The sequence below is a fragment of the Hyperolius riggenbachi genome, chromosome 1, assembly GCF_040937935.1.
Source record: "Hyperolius riggenbachi isolate aHypRig1 chromosome 1, aHypRig1.pri, whole genome shotgun sequence".
Classification (NCBI taxonomy): Eukaryota; Metazoa; Chordata; class Amphibia; order Anura; family Hyperoliidae; genus Hyperolius; species Hyperolius riggenbachi.
In genome coordinates, this window is record NC_090646.1 from 89229630 (window position 1) to 89250649 (window position 21020).

The 21020-nt window shown below is 45.4% G+C and overlaps 1 protein-coding gene across 1 annotated transcript in view; it reads left to right on the forward strand.

Moving 5' to 3' along the window:
• The first annotated feature begins 1911 nt into the window (after positions 1 to 1911).
• LOC137563644 (piRNA biogenesis protein EXD1-like) overlaps positions 1912 to 21020 on the forward strand; it is a 32448-nt gene continuing 13339 nt past the window's right edge. Inside the window, exons 1-3 of the mRNA XM_068276346.1 lie at positions 1912 to 1970; positions 4429 to 4515; positions 19420 to 19524. Coding sequence (XP_068132447.1) covers positions 1956 to 1970; positions 4429 to 4515; positions 19420 to 19524 — 207 coding nt within the window. The 5' untranslated portion in view covers positions 1912 to 1955. The remainder of the gene's footprint in view (positions 1971 to 4428; positions 4516 to 19419; positions 19525 to 21020) is intronic.

Sequence of the window (21020 nt, forward strand, 5' to 3'; positions counted from 1 at the left end):
ATGTGGACTGAGATGATAGAAGACTGTTCACCTATTGAAGCCACACAGCGCCGCAGTACAAGTACATGGTGACAGTAAATAAGAGGAATGTAACGGGCTGTGGCAGTAATGGTATTGTGGGCTGGAGTCTAGAGCCATCAGGTGATGTAGTTTGGGCGCCTCTGGCCTTTTGACTCTGTACACACATCGAATTTTAATCTGCAGATGACTGGCCAATTTTATTACTGCCATGTTGCATGAGGGTCACCAGATTTTGAATACTATGAACAGACTGTGTAGGTAAGCTCTTATACTACATGGCAGTAGTAAAATTGGCCAGTCATCTGCAAATAAAAATTGGATGTGTATTTGGACCTTAAAAGTATTAAAGGCAGAGGATCAGCAGCATAGCCAGGCAATAAGTATGGCAGTCTCCATATCCCTCTAACTTCTGTTGTCCTGTAAAGTGAACCTGAGATGAAAGACTTCCTTAAAGAGACTCTGTAACAACATTTTGAGCCTTATTTCTTCTATCCTATAAGTTCCTATAGCTGTTCTAATGTGCTCTGTCTTACTGCAGCCTTTCCTAGTTGCACAGTGGCTGAGTTATCTCTGCTATATGATGTAATCTTCTCGGCTCTGTCGGGTTCAGGCAGTCTGGCTGGAATGTGCTGTGCTGCTTGTGATTGGATAGAAGCTATACACACCCTCTCCAGGTCCCCTGCACACTCTGTATGACTCACACACTGAGCTACTCTCAGCCTATTACTTGCTATGTCTTTTGTTTGTAAACACTGCATAAAAATGGCAATTGCAAGCCAGGATTGCAGCAGGGAGAGGCAGAAACCACACAGAGGGGCCCAGGAGTACATAATGAATAGAATGGTATGCTTTTTATTGTAAGAATTTTACAGTACAGATTTTCTTTAAGCCCCCTTGAGACTAATCAGTCCCATACTGTCTCCCCGGGTGGTTCCTGTACCCCGCAGTACTGTTCGGTAGCCTGGCCGAGTGGTGCTTAATCACACATGGGCGGAAAGGTGCTCTCCCCTGTCGCAATCCCTTCCCTGGGAGCGTTCTGCGCCTGAGCAGAACTCTCCCAGCCACGAGAGCGCGACGGGGGAGTTTGCCTGGCCATGCATGCACAACTCGGCCAGGCTACCGGGCAGTACTGCGGGGGACACGAGCCACCTGGGAAGACAGCCAGGGACTGAGCGGCCTCAAGAGGGCTCAAAGTGTACCAGAGACGTTAAAAAAACAAGTTTTATATATACCTGATTGGGCCACAATATGGAGTGGTGTATGGGCTCCTTAAAGGAAACCAGCGACGTAATAAAAAAAAAAGTTTTATACATACCTGGGGCTTTCTCCAGCCTCATGCGCATAGATTGTTTCCACTCCGCTATCCTCAGCTTTCTCCAGCTCCGGTACCGGGTCCCGTAAGTTCTGTCAGTCGCAGCCATTCTGCACAAGAGAAGTGCACTCTTTACGTATCTCTGGCGGCTGCCGCAGAGATACCTAGAGGGCACACTGAGTGAGAGCGGCGGCGTGGGAGCAATCCGTGCGCATGGGGCTGGAGGAAGCCCCAGGTATGTATAAAACTTTCTTTTTATCACATCTCTGGTTTCTGGTGCCCATACACCACTCAATATTGTGGCCCAATCAACATTCCGATTTGATAATTTGTATCAAATCGAAAGAGAATTAGTGCCAAAACATGGCCGCTTAATCAGTTGTTCAATTGATTTCAGTCTGAAATCGATCAAGAGAATCAATCTGACAAGCTGAGAAATCTCAGTCTCACGTGTCGCAGTAATGGCGTTCTGTAATGTGAGGACTGACGGATCCTCAGCCAGTAGTCAAGTGCAAAAGTTTACTTTTAGTTTAATGTCACTGAAACCTCTTTCATATAATGTTCCTTTGTTACAGTAGAGAAACCAGAGATACACTGCACTGTGATTGATCAACTCCAAACAATGTTTAACCTTGCAGTAAGTATTTTGTTTACTAATCCATTCATCAGGCTACACAGATGTGTCTGTTTTTACAGTTGTTACATTTTCGCAGTTTGAAATAATTCAGTATCTCACAAAATCTTTTTTTATCTGACATGTGCATGCTAGATATACAGTGGATCTTTGCCCAAGATAGGTCTGCTTGGGCCTAAAATCTGTGTGCACAGCTGCTCCACAATTATTTATTGATCCACTGTGGTTGATCTCAGGCACCAGGAACCACTTACTTGTTCACCACCTGTTGCCCCTCCTCTCCATAGGACAGCAAATGCTGTAGCCAAGTCATGTGTCTGTACAGCAGTCATTCCCAAAACTGTTGCTCTAACCATCAGTAAGGCCTTGTTCACATTGCGTTCGGCCCGCGTGTTTTTTTTGTTTGTTTTTTTTAAATCATGTAGCGAGTCCAGGGCTTGCTACATGATAGCCACTGACAAGCGGCATCCCTCTACCTAAACCGATCGCCGCCGGCACTCTCTGAAAGCAGGAAATCCCGTTCAGAACGGGATTTCCTGCTGGGCTTCCCCCGTCACCGGGGCAGGATGACGTCATGACGTCAGAGGGAATCCCGATCCACCCCTCAGCGCTGCCTGGCACTGATTGGGCAGGCTGAGCAAGAAGTCTGGAGGGGCGGCGCAGTGGGTAGCAACGAATCGGCGGCGATCGAAATATGCACGCAGCTAGCAAAGTGCTAGCTGCGTGCAATAAAAAAAAATTGTGGAAATCGGCCCAGCGGGGCCTGAGAAATCCTCCTGCGCAGGTTACCCTGAGCTGAGCTCGGGATAACCGGCAAGGAGGTTAAAAAAGATTACCAGAGGCTTCCTCCAGCTCCCTCCAGGCTGATCGCTCTATTGTCATCCTCCGCCGCCTAGATCCTCTGTATCCGCAATTCGGCCCCAAATGTCCTGTAGTGTGAGGCGTACTGCGCATGCGCAGCCTGGTCACATACATGCACTCCGGGAGCATTCTGCATCTGTCCAGTAGTGGGGGAGCTCGCATTGCCGGAGCTCCGACTGAAGGACTTTTGTGGCTAAATTGCGGAGGATCCAGGCAGCGCAGGAGAACGATGAGGACGCGATCAGCCTTGGAAGGGCTGGAGGAAGCCCCAGGTATGTATCATTTTTGAAAGGATACCTTAGCGCTAATTCTATTTATAAAAGGACGCCTCCTGTGTGTGTGGGGAGTTGTGCAGAGGCTTACCGCGCCTCTCATGTCCCGGCGTCACCCTCCGTTCTCCTCCAGTTTGCCCTGTTCTTACCTTCCTGGTTGGCGCAGTCAGTGACCTCTGACCTAGACATACTACGCTGCGCACGTGCAGTATTTCCACTTGGGTGCACATGTCACAATGCGCCCAAGCGGACATACTGTGCATGTGCAGCATAGTACGTCCGGGTTGGAGGTCACTGACTGTGCCAACCATGAAGGCAAGAACAGGGCAAATTGAAGGAGAACGGAGGGTGACGCCGGGGCATGGGAGGTGCAGTAAGCCTCTGCACAACTCCACACACACACAGAAGGCGCCCTTTTTTAAATAGAATTACGGCTCAGGTATCCTTTAAATCCCCCCCGTCTCAGGTACACTTTAATGTGAATGACGGCTATAGCAACACAGGCAGCTGCTGTAGCCTATATCACGATATAAGCGGCATAATTCGGCCACCAGCCAATTAGGGTATTAGTAGGGTAATAGTATTTAAAATAGCTGGGACATTTGCAGGCGCTGGGTGAGACGATTTTGGGCTTCGCCCTGTGCCCAAATTTCCTGGCGCCTTTTTTTACATGCACGCAATCCTTGCTCTAATCCCAGCATCAAAATAATTTCCAGTTGGAACGCCTATAATAACATGACTGCTGATCTGTTTCTGGACCTCACCAGGAAGCACCAAATAGCTTGGAAAGATTATATAAACCAAGTCAGTGCAGGCCTTTGTTCAGCAGATAGGTGTCAGGTACAAACAAACAGACACTCAGTAAAGTAAACATAGCCTCGCCGGAGGTCCTTGGCCTTTACCGGTACTTAGTGGTGCCAGTCGATGCCAGGAGCTGGATATGAAACAATGACTGTACCAGCTCGTTTAAAACATTCATTGCAATGGATTTTTCTGCAAACCGCTCTGCTGAATCATCCGTGTTTGTCTCAGACTGGAAGTTTGTTATACTTATGGCAAAAAAAAAACACTTGCCATTTTTAGTGCCCAGCTCAGAATTAAAATTCCACCATCGCCTGTTGAACACATTATGCCTTATTCCAAGTACACACAGGGATTTTCCTGTTGGTTTGTTGTTTTATTAATAATTATTGCACAGAAGCAAATTTAATTACTATTCAAATCACATTAGCATTTAAAAAAAGTGTTTTGCTGAGTTTTTTAAAGTGTGCAATGGGAGATGTATTGCAAGGTGCTATTCATACAGTGATGTCTGTTTTCTTGATTAGATCAGTCACATTCAGTGTCAGCCTGCCATTGGCATAGCCGCTGCTGGAACAAACGTGTGTCGTCACGGTAAACTTTGCTGGCTTCAGGTAATACCCAACAGCAAGAATTTATAGCCTGTTATAATTTTACTTTAGTGGTAAACTAATTTGTATAACCTTGTCCTCTTTCCCCTTTCACCACCCAAGTGCAGCCGGATAAATAGCAATGTTAAACCTGGAGGAAAGTGCTAACAGAATCTATCTGTGGAATCCTTCCTAGGCATTCAGAAACTGTAAAAAAAAAAAAAAAACAAGCTAGAATCTGATTGGATGTTATGGGCAACACGGGATTAACCTCCCTGGTGTTCAGTTTCTGCTGGATTTCTGTGCTAAAAGTGATCCAGTTAATTTTCACAACCTTTTTCCTGAAACTTACCAAAATGTGTCAAGCAGGGGTCTAGTGTACATTTTGAGTTTAATAAAAGCTTGAAAAACTAAATATAAACTAAATTTCAAAATGACTCCCCAAAATCTCTGATCATTTATACTTCCAAGCTACTCGCTGCACTAATACGAATGTAAAGGTGGCCATACATCTAGAGATGGTGAGCAGATTTTACCAAGAGACAAATGTCTCTCCAATCGAATCTGATTAGAAAGAGATCAGTCGGCTGCCAATACTCTGCAGGCCAATTCCCGGGAAATCGTCCACGTCCGTTGCCTTGCTGCTGCCCCCCGTGTATAATGTACCCCAGTGTGTGCATTTATACATTACCTGTCCTGCGGTGCACATCTTTCTTTAGAATCCCTGCAGATTTTTGTAGGTAGGTATCCAGGTACAGGTCTCTCCCAGTATAGGCTAGCTAGGTACAGGTACCGCTCAGTATAGGCTAGCTAGGTACAGGTGTCGCCCAGTATAAGCTAGCTAGGTACAGGTGTCGCCCAGTATAAGCTAGCTAGGTACAGGTGTCTCCCAGTATAGGCTAACTAGGTACAGGTGTCGCCCAGTATAAGCTAGCTAGGTACAGGTGTCGCCCAGTATAAGCTAGCTAGGTACAGGTCTCTCCCAGTATAGGCTAGCTAGGTACAGGTACCGCTCAGTATAGGCTAGCTAGGTACAGGTGTCGCCCAGTATAAGCTAGCTAGTTACAGGTGTCGCCCAGTATAAGCTAGCTAGGTACAGGTGTCTCCCAGTATAGGCTAGCTAGGTACAGGTGTCTCCCAGTATAGGCTAGCTAGGTACAGGTGCCGCTTAGTATTAGCCAGCTAGGTACAGGTGTCGCCCAGTATAAGCTAGCTAGGTACAGGTGCCGCTCAGTATAGGCTAGCTAGGTACAGGTGTCGCCCAGTATAAGCTAGCTAGGTACAGGTGTCGCCCAGTAAAAGCTAGCTAGGTACAGGTGCCGCTCAGTATAGGCCAGCTAGGTACAGGTGTCGCCCAGTATAAGCTAGCTAGGTACAGGTGCCGCTCAGTATAGGCCAGCTAGGTACAGGTGTCGCCCAGTATAAGCTAGCTAGGTACAGGTGCCGCTCAGTATAGGCCAGCTAGGTACAGGTGCCGCTCAGTATAGGCCAGCTAGGTACAGGTGTCGCTCAGTATAGGCCAGCTAGGTACAGGTGTCGCTCAGTATAGGCCAGCTAGGTACAGGTGTCGCCCAGTATAAGCTAGCTAGGTACAGGAGCCGCTCAGTATAGGCCAGCTAGGTACAGGTGTCGCCCAGTATAAGCTAGCTAGGTACAGGTGCCGCTCAGTATTAGCCAGCTAGGTACAGGTGTCGCCCAGTATAAGCTAGCTAGGTACAGGTGTCGCCCAGTATAAGCTAGCTAGGTACAGGTGTCGCCCAGTATAAGCTAGCTAGGCACAGGTGCCGCTCAGTATAGGCCAGCTAGGTACAGGTGTCGCCCAGTATAAGCTAGCTAGGTACAGGTGTCGCCCAGTATAAGCTAGCTAGGTACAGGTGTCGCCCAGTATAAGCTAGCTAGGTACAGGTGTCGCCCAGTATAAGCTAGCTAGGTACAGGTGCCGCTCAGTATAGGCCAGCTAGGTACAGGTGTCGCCCAGTATAAGCTAGCTAGGTACAGGTGTCGCCCAGTATAAGCTAGCTAGGTACAGGTGCCGCTCAGTATAGGCCAGCTAGGTACAGGTGTCGCCCAGTATAAGCTAGCTAGGTACAGGTGCCGCTCAGTATAGGCCAGCTAGGTACAGGTGTCGCCCAGTATAAGCTAGCTAGGTACAGGTGTCGCCCAGTATAAGCTAGCTAGGTACAGGTGCCGCTCAGTATAGGCCAGCTAGGTACAGGTGTCGCCCAGTATAAGCTAGCTAGGTACAGGTGCCGCTCAGTATAGGCCAGCTAGGTACAGGTGTCGCCCAGTATAAGCTAGCTAGGTACAGGTGTCGCCCAGTATAAGCTAGCTAGGCACAGGTGCCGCTCAGTATAGGCCAGCTAGGTACAGGTGTCGCCCAGTATAAGCTAGCTAGGTACAGGTGTCGCCCTGTATAAGCTAGCTAGGTACAGGTGTCGCCCAGTATAAGCTAGCTAGGTACAGGTGCCGCTCAGTATAGGCCAGCTAGGTACAGGTGTCGCCCAGTATAAGCTAGCTAGGTACAGGTGTCGCCCAGTATAAGCTAGCTAGGTACAGGTGCCGCTCAGTATAGGCCAGCTAGGTACAGGTGTCGCCCAGTATAAGCTAGCTAGGTACAAGTGTCGCCCAGTATAAGCCAGCTAGGTACAGGTGTCGCCCAGTATAAGCTAGCTAGGTACAGGTGCCGCTCAGTATAGGCTAGCTAGGTACAGGTGCCGCTCAGTATAGGCCAGCTAGGTACAGGTGCCGCTCAGTATAGACCAGCTAGGTACAGGTGTCGCCCAGTATAAGCTAGCTAGGTACAGGTGCCGCTCAGTATAGGCCAGCTAGGTACAGGTGTCGCCCAGTATAAGCTAGCTAGGTACAGGTGTCGCCCAGTATAAGCTAGCTAGGTACAGGTGCCGCTCAGTATAGGCCAGCTAGGTACAGGTGCCGCTCAGTATTAGCCAGCTAGGTACAGGTGTCGCCCAGTATAAGCTAGCTAGGTACAGGTGTCGCTCAGTATAAGCTAGCTAGGTACAGGTGCCGCTCAGTATAGGCCAGCTAGGTACAGGTGTCGCCCAGTATAAGCTAGCTAGGTACAGGTGCCGCTCAGTATAGACCAGCTAGGTACAGGTGTCGCCCAGTATAAGCTAGCTAGGTACAGGTGCCGCTCAGTATAGGCCAGCTAGGTACAGGTGTCGCCCAGTATAAGCTAGCTAGGTACAGGTGTCGCCCAGTATAAGCTAGCTAGGTACAGGTGTCGCTCAGTATAAGCTAGCTAGGTACAGGTGCCGCTCAGTATAGGCCAGCTAGGTACAGGTGTCGCTCAGTATAAGCCAGCTAGGTACAGGTGTCGCCCAGTATAGGCTAGCTAGGTACAGGTGTCGCCCAGTATAAGCTAGCTAGGTACAGGTGCCGCTCAGTATAGGCCAGCTAGGTACAGGTGTCGCCCAGTATAAGCTAGCTAGGTACAGGTGTCGCCCAGTATAAGCTAGCTAGGTACAGGTGCCGCTCAGTATAAGCTAGCTAGGTACAGGTGCCGCTCAGTATAGGCCAGCTAGGTACAGGTGTCGCCCAGTATAGGCTAGCTAGGTACAGGTGTCGCTCAGTATAAGCCAGCTAGGTACAGGTGTCGCTCAGTATAAGCCAGCTAGGTACAGGTGTCGCCCAGTATAGGCTAGCTAGGTACAGGTGTCGCCCAGTATAAGCTAGCTAGGTACAGGTGCCGCTCAGTATAGGCCAGCTAGGTACAGGTGTCGCCCAGTATAAGCTAGCTAGGTACAGGTGCCGCTCAGTATAGGCCAGCTAGGTACAGGTGCCGCTCAGTATAGACCAGCTAGGTACAGGTGTCGCCCAGTATAAGCTAGCTAGGTACAGGTGCCGCTCAGTATAGACCAGCTAGGTACAGGTGTCGCCCAGTATAAGCTAGCTAGGTACAGGTGTCGCCCAGTATAAGCTAGCTAGGTACAGGTGTCGCCCAGTATAAGCTAGCTAGGTACAGGTGCCGCTCAGTATAGGCCAGCTAGGTACAGGTGTCGCCCAGTATAAGCTAGCTAGGTACAGGTGTCGCCCAGTATAAGCTAGCTAGGTACAGGTGTCGCTCAGTATAAGCTAGCTAGGTACAGGTGCCGCTCAGTATAGGCCAGCTAGGTACAGGTGTCGCTCAGTATAAGCCAGCTAGGTACAGGTGTCGCCCAGTATAGGCTAGCTAGGTACAGGTGTCGCCCAGTATAAGCTAGCTAGGTACAGGTGTCGCCCAGTAAAAGCTAGCTAGGTACAGGTGTCCACCTGTATAAAATGTAGTGTGAAATGTGTTTTTTTATTTTTGTATGTATGTTTTTTCTTGACCACTAGATGTCCTTACACTTGCTTTCTCTTTGAGATAGAGAGGGTGTTGTAAGAGCAAAACGCAACAGCCTGATAACCTTTAAACAGAAAACATTTCTTTGTTACAGCTGATACAAATCCTAAAATAAATCTGCATTGTTTCTACTTCCTGTTTCATTGAAGCCGACATATTGTTACATAGTTACATAGTCATTTTGGTTAAAAAAAGGCATACGTCCATTGAGTTCAACCAGTACAAAGTACAACTCCAGCCCGTCCCCCACATACCCCTGTTGATCCAGAGGAAGGCGAAAAAAACCCCACAAGGCATGGTCCAATTAGCCCCTAAAGGGAAAAATTCCTTCCTGACTCCAGATGGCAATCAGATAAAATCCCTGGATCAACATCATTAGGCATAACCTAGTAATTGTAGCCATGAATGCAGGTATAGAGTTTGCCATAACGACTTTCTGTGGGAATGCATTCCACATCTTAATCACTCTTACTGTAAAGAACCCTTTCCTAAATAAATGTTAATAGCCTGAGCATTCAAATGAGCTTATCTGCCATAGCAGTCATGTGACTCAGAGGAAAGGTAGCCATGAATGCAGGTATAGAGTTTGCCATAACGACTTCCTGTGGGAATGCATTCCACATCTTAATCACTCTTACTGTAAAGAACCCTTTCCTAAATAAATGTTAATAGCCTGAGCATTCAAATGAGCTTATCTGCCATAGCAGTCATGTGACTCAGAGGAAAGATCAGATTACAACTTGTGTTTAGACACAAATCTGGGGAAATTAAACAGGCTAAATTCTCTAAATACATACAGGGTGTTTTCCTTCTGTCCTGTGCAAGAGTTCAGGTCCACTTTAACAGGGACCAACAGGACGTTTTAAAACGGCGCAGGGGCAGGTGTCAAGGACCGCAAGGGACGATCCTTGATTGGGTTAATCGCTCAGAGTCAGAATGGACTCGCTGTCACTTTGAGCATAGATGCCCATACGTGGTCGCAATCTATGAACCGACTAGAGGAGCGTTTTGACTCACCACAAAGGATTCACCACACACATACAATTCAAATGCTTGCCACCAAGTGCTACTAACGGAGCACGACCGTAACTATAACAACCCACTGAGAACACTTAATCAACCCTTAGGAGTATGCAGAAATCTGCGCCAGATCTGCCTATCTGTGCCCGATTCCAGCGTACGGGTTGTAGATACAAAATACTAGAGAACATAAGGTAATGCTTTCAGAGGAGCAAGTACGATAGTGTATGTTCAGAAACAGGTCATAACTGTAAGGGCCCGTTTCCATTACGGCCGCGATTCTGCAGTTTCCCCGCACATGATTCGCACGGGGAAACTCTGCCATAGGGGATGACAGGGCAGCAGCGGAATCGCTTGCGGGAGCGATTCGGCCGGAAACCACCACCCCCCCCCCCACCCCCCCCCCCCCCCCGCAGAATTCGCTGCGGAGGCTGCGAATCCCATAGCTCATGGGATTCGCCTGCGATCCCGCTCAGTGCGGCGTGCGTCTGCGAGACGCACGCCGCACTAGTGGAGACGAGCCCTAAACGTTTTAATAACACATAAACTAATTAACATATAAACACAGGGAATAACTGTGAAAGGTTTACTTAGCTTAGCAGTCCTTGTGGGATTTGAATAAAATAAAGTCCAGTTCAAATGCAAGCATTGGTTTCAGAGTCCTTGAAACAAAGCAAATTATGGAGGTCTATGTGCCCTGATCTCCTGGAGGGCACATGTGTGAAGATCTTAGTCGATGGAATTTGTGAGACAAAGACGGTCGCTGAGGGACCACACTTTTAAAGAATCTCACTTGGCTTTGTGAAATAAGCCTTATAAGTTGGACCGGTTATCATGCTGATTTTTAGAAAACGGAAATTAGATTTGTTTTCTGTCTGTGATAACCCATCTCGAATTATTAATAAATGGGAGGTTGGCATTGTTCTAATTTAAAGTTTTGGAGGGAAGTTTTTAAACTGCAGTTGAGGACAGGCTCTTGTTACCCATGAAAAGAACATTTTGGCATAAAAGATATGTGTGAAGTGGGTGGGGGAACTCTGCTCTCATTCAGAGTGGGTGATGGGGAATTCTAAGTACATTTAAAAGTGAAACAGACGGTCTGCCGTGCTATACGATACAAAATTGATTTTGTGCACAATTTTTCGTATCATTCATGACAGCAGGTAGTGGTTAATCTAGCATGTGTACGTAAATTAAGTCGTAGTAGTGGCTAAATCAAATAGTAAAAGCCCCTATCATGAGGACCAGATTGTTAGTGTGTATTCATACCCTTAAAGCGAACCTTAAGCCAGGCCGCAATAGCAGCATAGGGGGCGATATACAGGCTGGGAACGCGAACAATCACTCGCGTTCCCATGCCTGTCGGCCGGTGACGGCGAAACCGGAAGTCGTCGCCGGCGGGTCCTGGGACATCGGAGCGGAGCTGCGAGGGCACCGATCGTCTGCTGGGGCTGAGGGAAGCCCCAGGTGAGTTCATCTCATTTTTTTTAGGTGACTTAAGGTTCGCTTTAAAGGTACCGTGAGATGGCCGTATAAAAACAAAATATACATACCTGGGGATTCCTCCAGCCCCCACCGGCCTGATCGCTCCCACGCTGTCCTCTTCTGACTCCCCGTTTGTCTTCAATTGGCCCTGGAAAGTCTTTGGGTCCGAGGTCAAGTGCGCATGCATGGCCTGGCTATGTTCATGCTCCCACTGCATTCACGTTGCCGGGAGCATTTTGCACAGCCGCAGAACTTTCCTGAGCGATGGGAGTGAGACAGGGGAGTGCGCCGTGCTGGACTGCGCTGTGCCAACTGGAGGATTTTGCGGGGCCAGTTGCGGACAAGGAGAAAGCGACTGAGGACGACGAGGGAGCGATCAGGCCGGGGGGGGCTGGAGAAAGCCCCAGGTATGTATACATTTTTAAAGAGGCCCCATATCAGGTACACTTTAAAATCAGACCTGGGCATTTAAAACATTGATACTTTTACTGATTACCACTAATTCTTATTAGAGCAGGTTTATTAAACATGAGGACTGTTCTCAGTGGCAGTAGGGAAAGCTGAATAGAACTTATCACATAACACGCACAGAGAAAAATTAGAGTACCTAAAATGAAAATAGAAATATGCATGATAGAAGATTGGGGGGTTGCTGGGCAAAGTACTCACCTGTCCTGACGTCATCCATCCAGGCAGGCGATCGCTCCACCTCCCTGTTAGAACGGGCCCGGGTTATATTTTTTCAAATCGACACCCAGGCTATGTGCACACCCACCTGCGTGCCACAGCTACTCGGGGAGGTTTCCGAAGACCTTGGGCAGTCTTCGGAAACATGGCCATCACCACAATGCCAAGGAGAGGGGCAAAGTGGCTTTCTCTGCCGAAGACACCTGGATAGGTAATGTATACAACCCCAAGCAACACTCCCACCCCACCCCATATTCGTCCTCATGCAGACAGAGCATGTCATTACATGCTCTGGCTATTTCATTGAAAGTATTTTTTCAATCTAAAACCATTAGCCAAAAGCAGAATAACTCAAGGCTGCTCCATAAACTAGCCTCACTTCTCCTAAAAAAAAGATTGCTTACAAAGTTAAAGGTTAAATCAGATCTTGATGTATTGGCAAGCTGTGAGACAATATTTAGGGATACGTTTTGGAATGTACGTGTTTTTATGTTTGTATATACTTGAAACTCTAATACAGCAGTTTAATATTGCGCCTATTAAGGTGTGCTTTGGATTATAAAATCCTATGTGCTGCGTATATTTTGTTTTCCAAAAGAACATAAATATTGGGTTATTTCATTTTGGCTGCCTGAAGAGCTTTTTATTTGTGAGTTAATTTGCGTATTTCATTTTCCATTTGTTTTCTCATTTCTTCTTAAATATGCCTGTGAGAGAAAACAAGTATTTATAGAACCTGACTACTAATGGAAAGAGCTATTTGTCCGTAAAAGCAGCCTTAAAATCATGTAAATATCCTAAAGAATGATACATTTATTGGTGCTTATAAGCCCAAGCAGCACTGAAATACTATACTTCCTGTTGTTTTCAAGGGTTTACTTACATAGGGGTATTATAGTCACTAAACTGCGGTGATCAGTTTAGTGAATATGCCCCATAGTGCTTTATAAAAATAGGAGCGGGTGTTCGGCATTCTGTCCCCCATATAAACAAATAACTAATAGTTAAATAGGGGAATAAATGGCCTACTACAGTGCTATCTAAAAAGAGAAGTGCCGTTATAAAAATCAGTTAATATATCTATGCATCTCAACTCTTACTCCTGTTCCAAGCAGGGCCGGATTTACCAGAAGGCATTGTAGGCATGTGCCTACAGGCGCCTGATGTTGGAAAGTCAGCTCATTCCCCTTCTCAAGCACCTCCCTCCTTCCCTATGCAGAGTCCTGATGAGAGTGTGAATGAGAGGTTACTCACCCGGCTCTCTGCATTCCACTGATGAAATCTGCCTTCAGTCTGGGGCTCCTCTAGCTACTTAATACTGATGGTACTTCTGGCTACCTAATACTTAGGGGCACCTGTAGCTACCTATGATGGGCAAGGAAAGTAAAGAAGTATCAGCTGGGACACACTTGCGGTGTGGTTCCCAGGTTCAGCAGGGGTTTGCAGGTTCATGGAGGGTGAAGTCTAGCATGCCAGGACATCTGTGCCTTTAGGCTCCTGTGAGGTAAATCCGAGCCTTGTTCCAAGTAGCTAATATACATGATGGTCACTACTTAAAGCGGACCTGAACTCAGAACTTCCTCTCTACTCTAAAAGATAAGCAACAGCATAATAACCTTTAAAGAAAAGCATTAATTTGTTACAGCTGATACAAATCCTGCAATAAATCTGCAGAGTGTCTACTTCCTACTTTCATGGAGGGTTTGCATTCTGTGTTTACAAATTAGCTGCTCTGCTGAGGCAGCCAGCTGACACAGCTGAGAGATCAATTTACAGTTGTGATTAGTCCCAGATGAGGGGGAATTAGACAGGCTAAACTCTGTAAATGCATACAGGGTGCATTTCTCTATGTTATCCTTCTGTCCTGTGCAAGAGTTCAGGTCCAATTTAAAGGGGCACTATAGTGAATAATATGTTATTCTGATTACACCACTAACATGTAGATACTAGGAAAGACATCAGTTTTTAAGCAGAGCTTTCTATTTTAAAACCTCTTGGGCTAATTTACACCATGTGACATTTTTTCTAAGAAACCAGCCTTGCTGGAGTGATTTCAGTGGTAACGAGAGAGAGAGTGTGTGTGTGTGTGTGTGTGCGTGCGTGCGTGCGTGCGTGTGTGCGTGAGAGAGAGAGAGAAAGGAGAACCTCGGGAGTTAGAGCAAACCAAGTGAGAAAGGGACTACCACTTCGGCAAGACTGGTTGCTGATGGAGAAAAGCTGTCACATTATGTATATTAGCACTTCCAGGAGGGTTTCAAATGGAAAGCTCTGCTGGAAAACTGATGTCTTCCCTGGTATCTACATGTTAGCAGAGCAATCTGAATAACACATTTAAGTGAGGCAGTCAACTAAAACTTGACAAAAAAGATATTGATAAGAGATGCAAGAAAGAAACCAAGGTCAAAGCTAAAGGAGATGTCCACCTCTGTCCCCCTGTGTCCTCCTCTGTTCCACCATGTCCCCCTGTGACCTCCCCTCCCCATGTGTCTGCCTCTGTCCCCCTAAATCCACCTCTGTCCCCCTGTGTCCTCCTCTGTTCCACCATGTCCCCCTGTGACCTCCCCTCCCCATGTGTCTGCCTCTGTCCCCCTACATCCACCTCTGTCCCCCTGTGTCCTCCTCTGTTCCAACATGTCCCCCTGTGACCTCCCCTCCCCATGTGTCTGCCTCTGTCCCCCAACATCCGCCTCTGTCCCCCTGTGCCCTCCTATGTTCCACCATGTCTCCCTATGTCCTCCTCCCCCCATGTGTCTGCCTCTGTCCCCCTGTGTCCTCCTCTGTCCCCTTATTATCATACATTCCGTACAGTGTGTGCAGCCAGTATGGTGCACGCTGCTCCTGATCAGCTGGTGCGGAAGTAGCCGCACATAGAGAGACTTCAACAGGCTTTGAGAAGCCATATTCCTCAATCAGATGGGGGTGCTGCCCCAGACCGCGAATCACAGCCACCCACTACTTTCTTAACTGAAGCTGGTGGTCTCACGGGTGGGACCATGGCTCCGTCATGCTTGCACTCACCCTCCTGCTTTTCTCTGTGGTAAGGGGATGTCGTGCAGTCCTTCTTTCCTTTCCACATCACTTCTTGGGAAATGCGATGATCAAGATACCACTAACCCTCCCTCCACCATCAGCCTACAGAGGGATCTTGTGGGAAGGGGGGGCACAGTCTGGACAGATCTGTTTCATTCATGTTAGACAAATTGGGCCTCATCCAATTAAGTTTTCTCCTAGGTGGTATTTTCACATTATCAATAAAATGCCTTTTTAATCCACTGGTAAGTAATAAGCATTTTATCAATACATTTCCACCACTTTTCAGTACTTTTTCAATTACAGAGTGCAAAAAGAAGAATCTCCTAGGAGAAAGAGTTGAAGAAAAAGATTATATATATATATATATATATATATATATATATATATATATATATATATATATATATATATATATATATTCGACATTTGTATAGCACTTTTTAAAGCGCTTGAGAGGCAGCCACTAGGGCACGCTCAGTAGGCAGTAGCAGTGTTAGGGAACCTTGGCCAAGAACTCTTTACTGAATAGGTGCTGGCTTACTGAATAGTAAGAGCCGAGATTTGAACCCACGTCTCCTATGTCAGAAGCACAGCCCTTAATCATTACAGTATTTCATGTGTATTTAGTTATTGCTTTTTTTTCTGATCAGCTGTACCTAATCGAAACTTATAAAGTTACTTTTATTCAATCAGCAAGTCATTTTTTGACAGGAAATGACAGGTGTCTCCCAAAAGATAATAAAAAGATGTAAAGGCATTTTTGTGGAAAAAAACATTTATCAGCTTTTATTTACAGTTGAGCAAAAAGTATCCAGTCCAAAATTATAATACCTTTCTCAATAATCAATAGAAAAGCCTTTATTGGCTGTTACAGCAATCAAAAACTTCCTATAATTGCAGACCAGCATTTTGCATGTCTCCACAGGTATTTTTCCCATTTATCTTTAGCAATGAGCTCCAAATCTTTCAGGTTGGAGGGTCTTCTTGCCATCACCCTGATCTTTAGCTCCCTCCGCAGATTCTCAATTGGATTCAAGTCAGGACTCTGGCTAAGCCACTCCAAAACGTTACAGCGGATCCGAGATGAAAAACTAACTATAACAAGTAACTTGTCTATATATCTTATCTAAGGTTTAGATAGTTTACACTGCAAATCTAGCTGCAAAACAGCTTCAACAGTTTATGATTATTTATTCCTGTGATACCAGGGCTGTGGAGTCGGTCCAAATATCCACCGACTCCAACTCCTCAGTTTAGGATTCCATCGACTCCGACTCCTCTAATTTGCATATTACAATTTTGTTGATTAACAGTATGTAACGTGAAATTTGTCTCTTAACTGCCAACGCTTAGGAATTTTACAAGACAACTGAAGTGAGAAGGATATGTAGACTACTATATTTATTCCCTTTAGACTAAAACTAGTCCTTGGTAAGAGCACTTGTAAAAGGTACAGACCGGAACAAAGAACATGGATCAGGCCCTAGGCAATGTAAGTGTGGGTGCATGTAAGAGTGATGTGCAGGTACTCTGCAGGGGAATGAGGAGATTCTTCCTCTATTACACATTCTTCATGCACAATCTGAACAAGGTTTATGGGTGACAGACAACACCTCTCTGTTCAATGTGCACAACATTCTCAGTGGATGCCCTGCAGCTCTGTGGGGAGTGCATATGTAGAGTATAGTACTATTGTGTACCAAAGTAAACCTGAGACAGATGAAATTAAAGTTTTATACATACCTGGGGCTTCCTCCAACCCCCTTCCGGCTAATCAGTCCCTCGCTGTCCTCCGCCACCTGGATCTTTTGGTATGAGTCCAGGTACTTTAGCCAGTCTGGTGTAGTGCGCATGCACACACTCCGCCGCCGGGAGCGTACTACACCTGCGCAGCACTATTGCACAGGTGCAGAATGCTCCTGGCTGTGGAAGCGGCATGTAGCCAGACTGCTCTGACTGGCTGAATTACCAGGACTCATAGCAGAAGTTCCAGGTGGTGAAGGAGGACAGCGAGGGACTGATTAGCCTGAAGGGGGTTGGAAGAAGCCCCAGGTATGTATAAAACTTTTCTTTTCATCCGTCTCAGGTACCCTTTAATTTGTAGTCACCAAACCAAATTTTAACAACATATCAAATTATTTGTTTTCATGAGCAAAGAGAGTGCGTACATTTGCATAAACCAGCATCAATGCAGAATTATTTCCATCTCATTGACCATCTCTATTAGTGACACAGCTACACATCAGGCTTTATTCTTACAGCATAGATGTTATTTAGTATATATAAGAGATTCCTGTGTACACATCATATATACAGTCACAATCAGATATGTATATCTGACTTTAAAAATACGGGGACTGCTTTATTGAAGCAGCACAAGTAACTAATTTTGATTGGTTTATTTCATTTTTGTGGACTGAGCACAGCTATTACTGTATATATACTGTATACCGGTATATACATTATTTTTAATGACTATTATCTGAGAAATAGAACATGTTATCATATTTTCTATTTTAATTACAGTTACAAATTCATTAGGAGTCGGAGTCGGTGCATTTTTTCCTGACTCCGACTCCAGGCACCCAAAATTGCTCCGACTCCACGACTCCGACTCCACAGCCCTGTGTGATACAGTGAGAGTGGCCATGTTCTGTTTGTCACATTACACACAGGCAAGCTGATCTGTATCTCCAGCCCTCAGCCTGTGAAAACTTCACTCCCCTCTGCCTCTGAAATCTCTGGCTAGTAAAGCTCCTCCTCCTGCCCAGACTGAACTCCCATAAACCCTTGCTACATGAGTCTGAGAGTGCCAAGGCACTCTGGAGAAGCTGTGGGCAAGGCTTGTTTAGTTTATAAGGAATTTGAGTATTAAAACAAAAAAAAAGTATTTGGCTTGAGGAATGTCTTATAAACTATATGAAAGGAACACAATTATGCAGTGAGTAAAAGTTTATCTCGGATCCACTTTAATGTTGTGGTCTGCTAACCATTTCTTCAACACTTTTGCTGTGTGTTTTAGGTCATACCATGCTGAAATGTGCACAGGTGGTCAAGGCCAAGTTTCTCTGCAGGCTGCCTGATGTTGTCATTGAGAATCCTCATGTATTGCTGTTTTTTCATGTTGCCGTTTACTGTGATTAGGTTCCCTAGTCCATTGGCTCAAAAACACCCCCAAAGCATTAGGTTCCCACCACCATGTTAGACAGTGGGGATAGTGTTCTTTGGGTTGAAAGCTTCTCCTTTTTTACGCCAAATGAAGGAAATATCATTGTGACCAAACAATTCAATTTTTGTTTCATCTGACCATAACACAGAAGATCAAAAGTCTTATTATTTGTCCAGATGAGCATTTGCAAAGGCCAAGCGAGCTTTTGTGTACCTTTTCTGGAGAAGTGGTGTCCTCCTTGGTCTGCATCCATGGAACCCAGCAATGTGCAGTGTCCGTTGGATTGTCTGCCTTGAGACATTGTCACCAGCAGAGCCCAGATTCATCAGGATGGCCTTGGTGGGATCCTTGGATTCTTTTTCGCCTCTCTCACTATCCTCCTGGCCAGCACAGATGTCACTTTTGGCTTCCGACCACATCCTCTAAGATTTTCCACAGTGTGGAACATCTTGTATTTTTTAATAATACTTTGCACTGTAGTCACTGGAACTGGAAAACATTTAGAAATGGCCTTGTAGCCCTTTTCTGACTTGTGAGCAGCCACAATGCGCAGCCGCAGGTCCTCACTGAGCTCCTTTGTCTTAGCCATGACTGTTCACAAACCAACTGCAGAGAGCTGCTGTTTTACACCTGGTGAATTGATTAAAACAGCTGATCCCAATTAATCAGGGTAATTAGGATGCTTTAGAACAGCTTGGACTATTTGGAAAGGTATAGAACTTTGGATTTTCCCACAGACTGTGACAGTTTGTGAAGGGTATGAATAAGTTTGGACTGGACACTTTTTGCTGAAATGTAAATAAAAGCTGAGAGGTTTTTTTCCCCCACAATATTGCTACTTGTACAACGTCTTATTATCTTTTGAGAGACACCTATGCCATTTTCCATCAAAAAATTTCTTGTTTGGTGAATAAAAGCAACTTTGAGCCAAAGTTTGCCATGGGTATGAATAATTATGGGCAGCCCTGTATAAATTAAGTCTGCTTACATAGTTTGCTATGTTGTTACATTGCAGGTCCTATTGCTGACACATTCTTCCTGTTCTCTACTATACACAGGCAGCTGCAGTTATTTTCTGAAATTGCCTATACAATATAAAATTAACCACTTACAAAAATAACAAATCACTCCAGGAATTGACCTATTTTTATTATGGATGTGCAGTATTTTGTCTTCTTTTTTTCTCCACTAGGTGGCAAGCAAGAGCCATGTTTACCTGTTTGATATAACAATACTTGGCCCAACTGTATTTCAACGTGGCTTGAAGACAGTCCTGGAGGATGAAAATGTTATCAAGGTAAGTCCTGCAGGAAACATGTCTGTGATTGTGTTATTTGTTGTATTTTTTTTTTTCATAGTCAATTACGCTATGTATCTACCGGCGCCCCCTTTCCCCAAGTACGACTGATAAACTCTCCATATAGAATATACAGTAGATATAGCTGATAGAAATAGACATAGTTTTTTTATTTCAACAGGCAGTATAAAGCTAGTCAGTAGCTGTTTGGTTGAATTTTGATTAGATTTTTGCTCCAATATGATGAAGTTTGTATAGTGCAATGGAGTTCATCAAATGCTACTACTCCGCCAAGCTTCAGGATGTAAGTGATGGTTTGCTGGATGAGGCTGCTGTGTACCTGGCTATGGTAAGTTTAAATTGAACCCATGTCAGACATAGAACTGCGCTTCTAATGCCTGGTACACACCGTGCAATTTCCCATCAGATAGATGGATCAAATCAGTTATTTCCTACAGGTTCCGATCTGATTTCCGAATGTTTTTCTGATCAATTTTCCAATCATTTGTATACAAAATCAATCAGAAAAGCGATCGGAAATCAGATCGGACCTGTTGGAAATAATCAATTCAACCCATTTATCTGAAGGGAAATTGCATGGTGTGTGCCAAGCATAAGCATAATCTTCTGGAATTTGCAGCCTTACTAAGATTTCTGCAATACTTCTGCATCAATTGGATCAGGTACCGTTATTGGTGCCGATTCTTTTAGGCAATTTGGATTGTTTATGCTTTTTCCCTTCCCATTGTTGGGCCCGAACGATTGATTACAACGGCATTGGCTTGCATTAGATGTGTGGTAAACACAAATTCACAAAAACGAAAATCTCAGATTAATTAATGCAAAATCACATTGGAATCCAATAGCCCTGCTAATGCACGGTTATGGATGCCATGTATAAAAAAATGAAGCACTATTATTTATTCAGTAGGCTTCAATCCCGCAATTGAATTCATGTGCATTTAAACGGAACCAGAGATGAACGTTTCACACAAAATAAACATATCAGTCGATAGCTTGTAAAGAATAAATACTCTACCTGATAATTTCACCGCTCTGGTGTGCCTTTTTGAGTGTTTTTTTATCCATCATTGCTCCAGGAAAAATTCAATATGGTCGCCGGCTCATATCCCTTTTGCTTCCAGGTTATGAGCTGTTTTGGATGTGCTGTCTAGGCTCTATGAAACTATAGACAAGCAGGGCTGCTGCTGCAGCCTTTCATCTGTGTGCTTTATTATTCTGGTATGCTGTGCAGCTGCCTGTGGGAAGTGTCTCTCATAGGAATGAAACTGCATAGATAATAATGCAGTTTTAGGAGAAAAGCTTCCGGGCACCAGTGGATCAACAAAAGAACACCTTTAGTTCATCCTCAGTACAAAGATTAAAATTAGATGTTGTAGCCGAGGCTACAACATCTAATTCTAATTTTAATCTTTGTACTGAGGATGAAATAAAGGTGTTCTTTTGTTAATCCACTGGTGCCCTGAAGCTTTTCT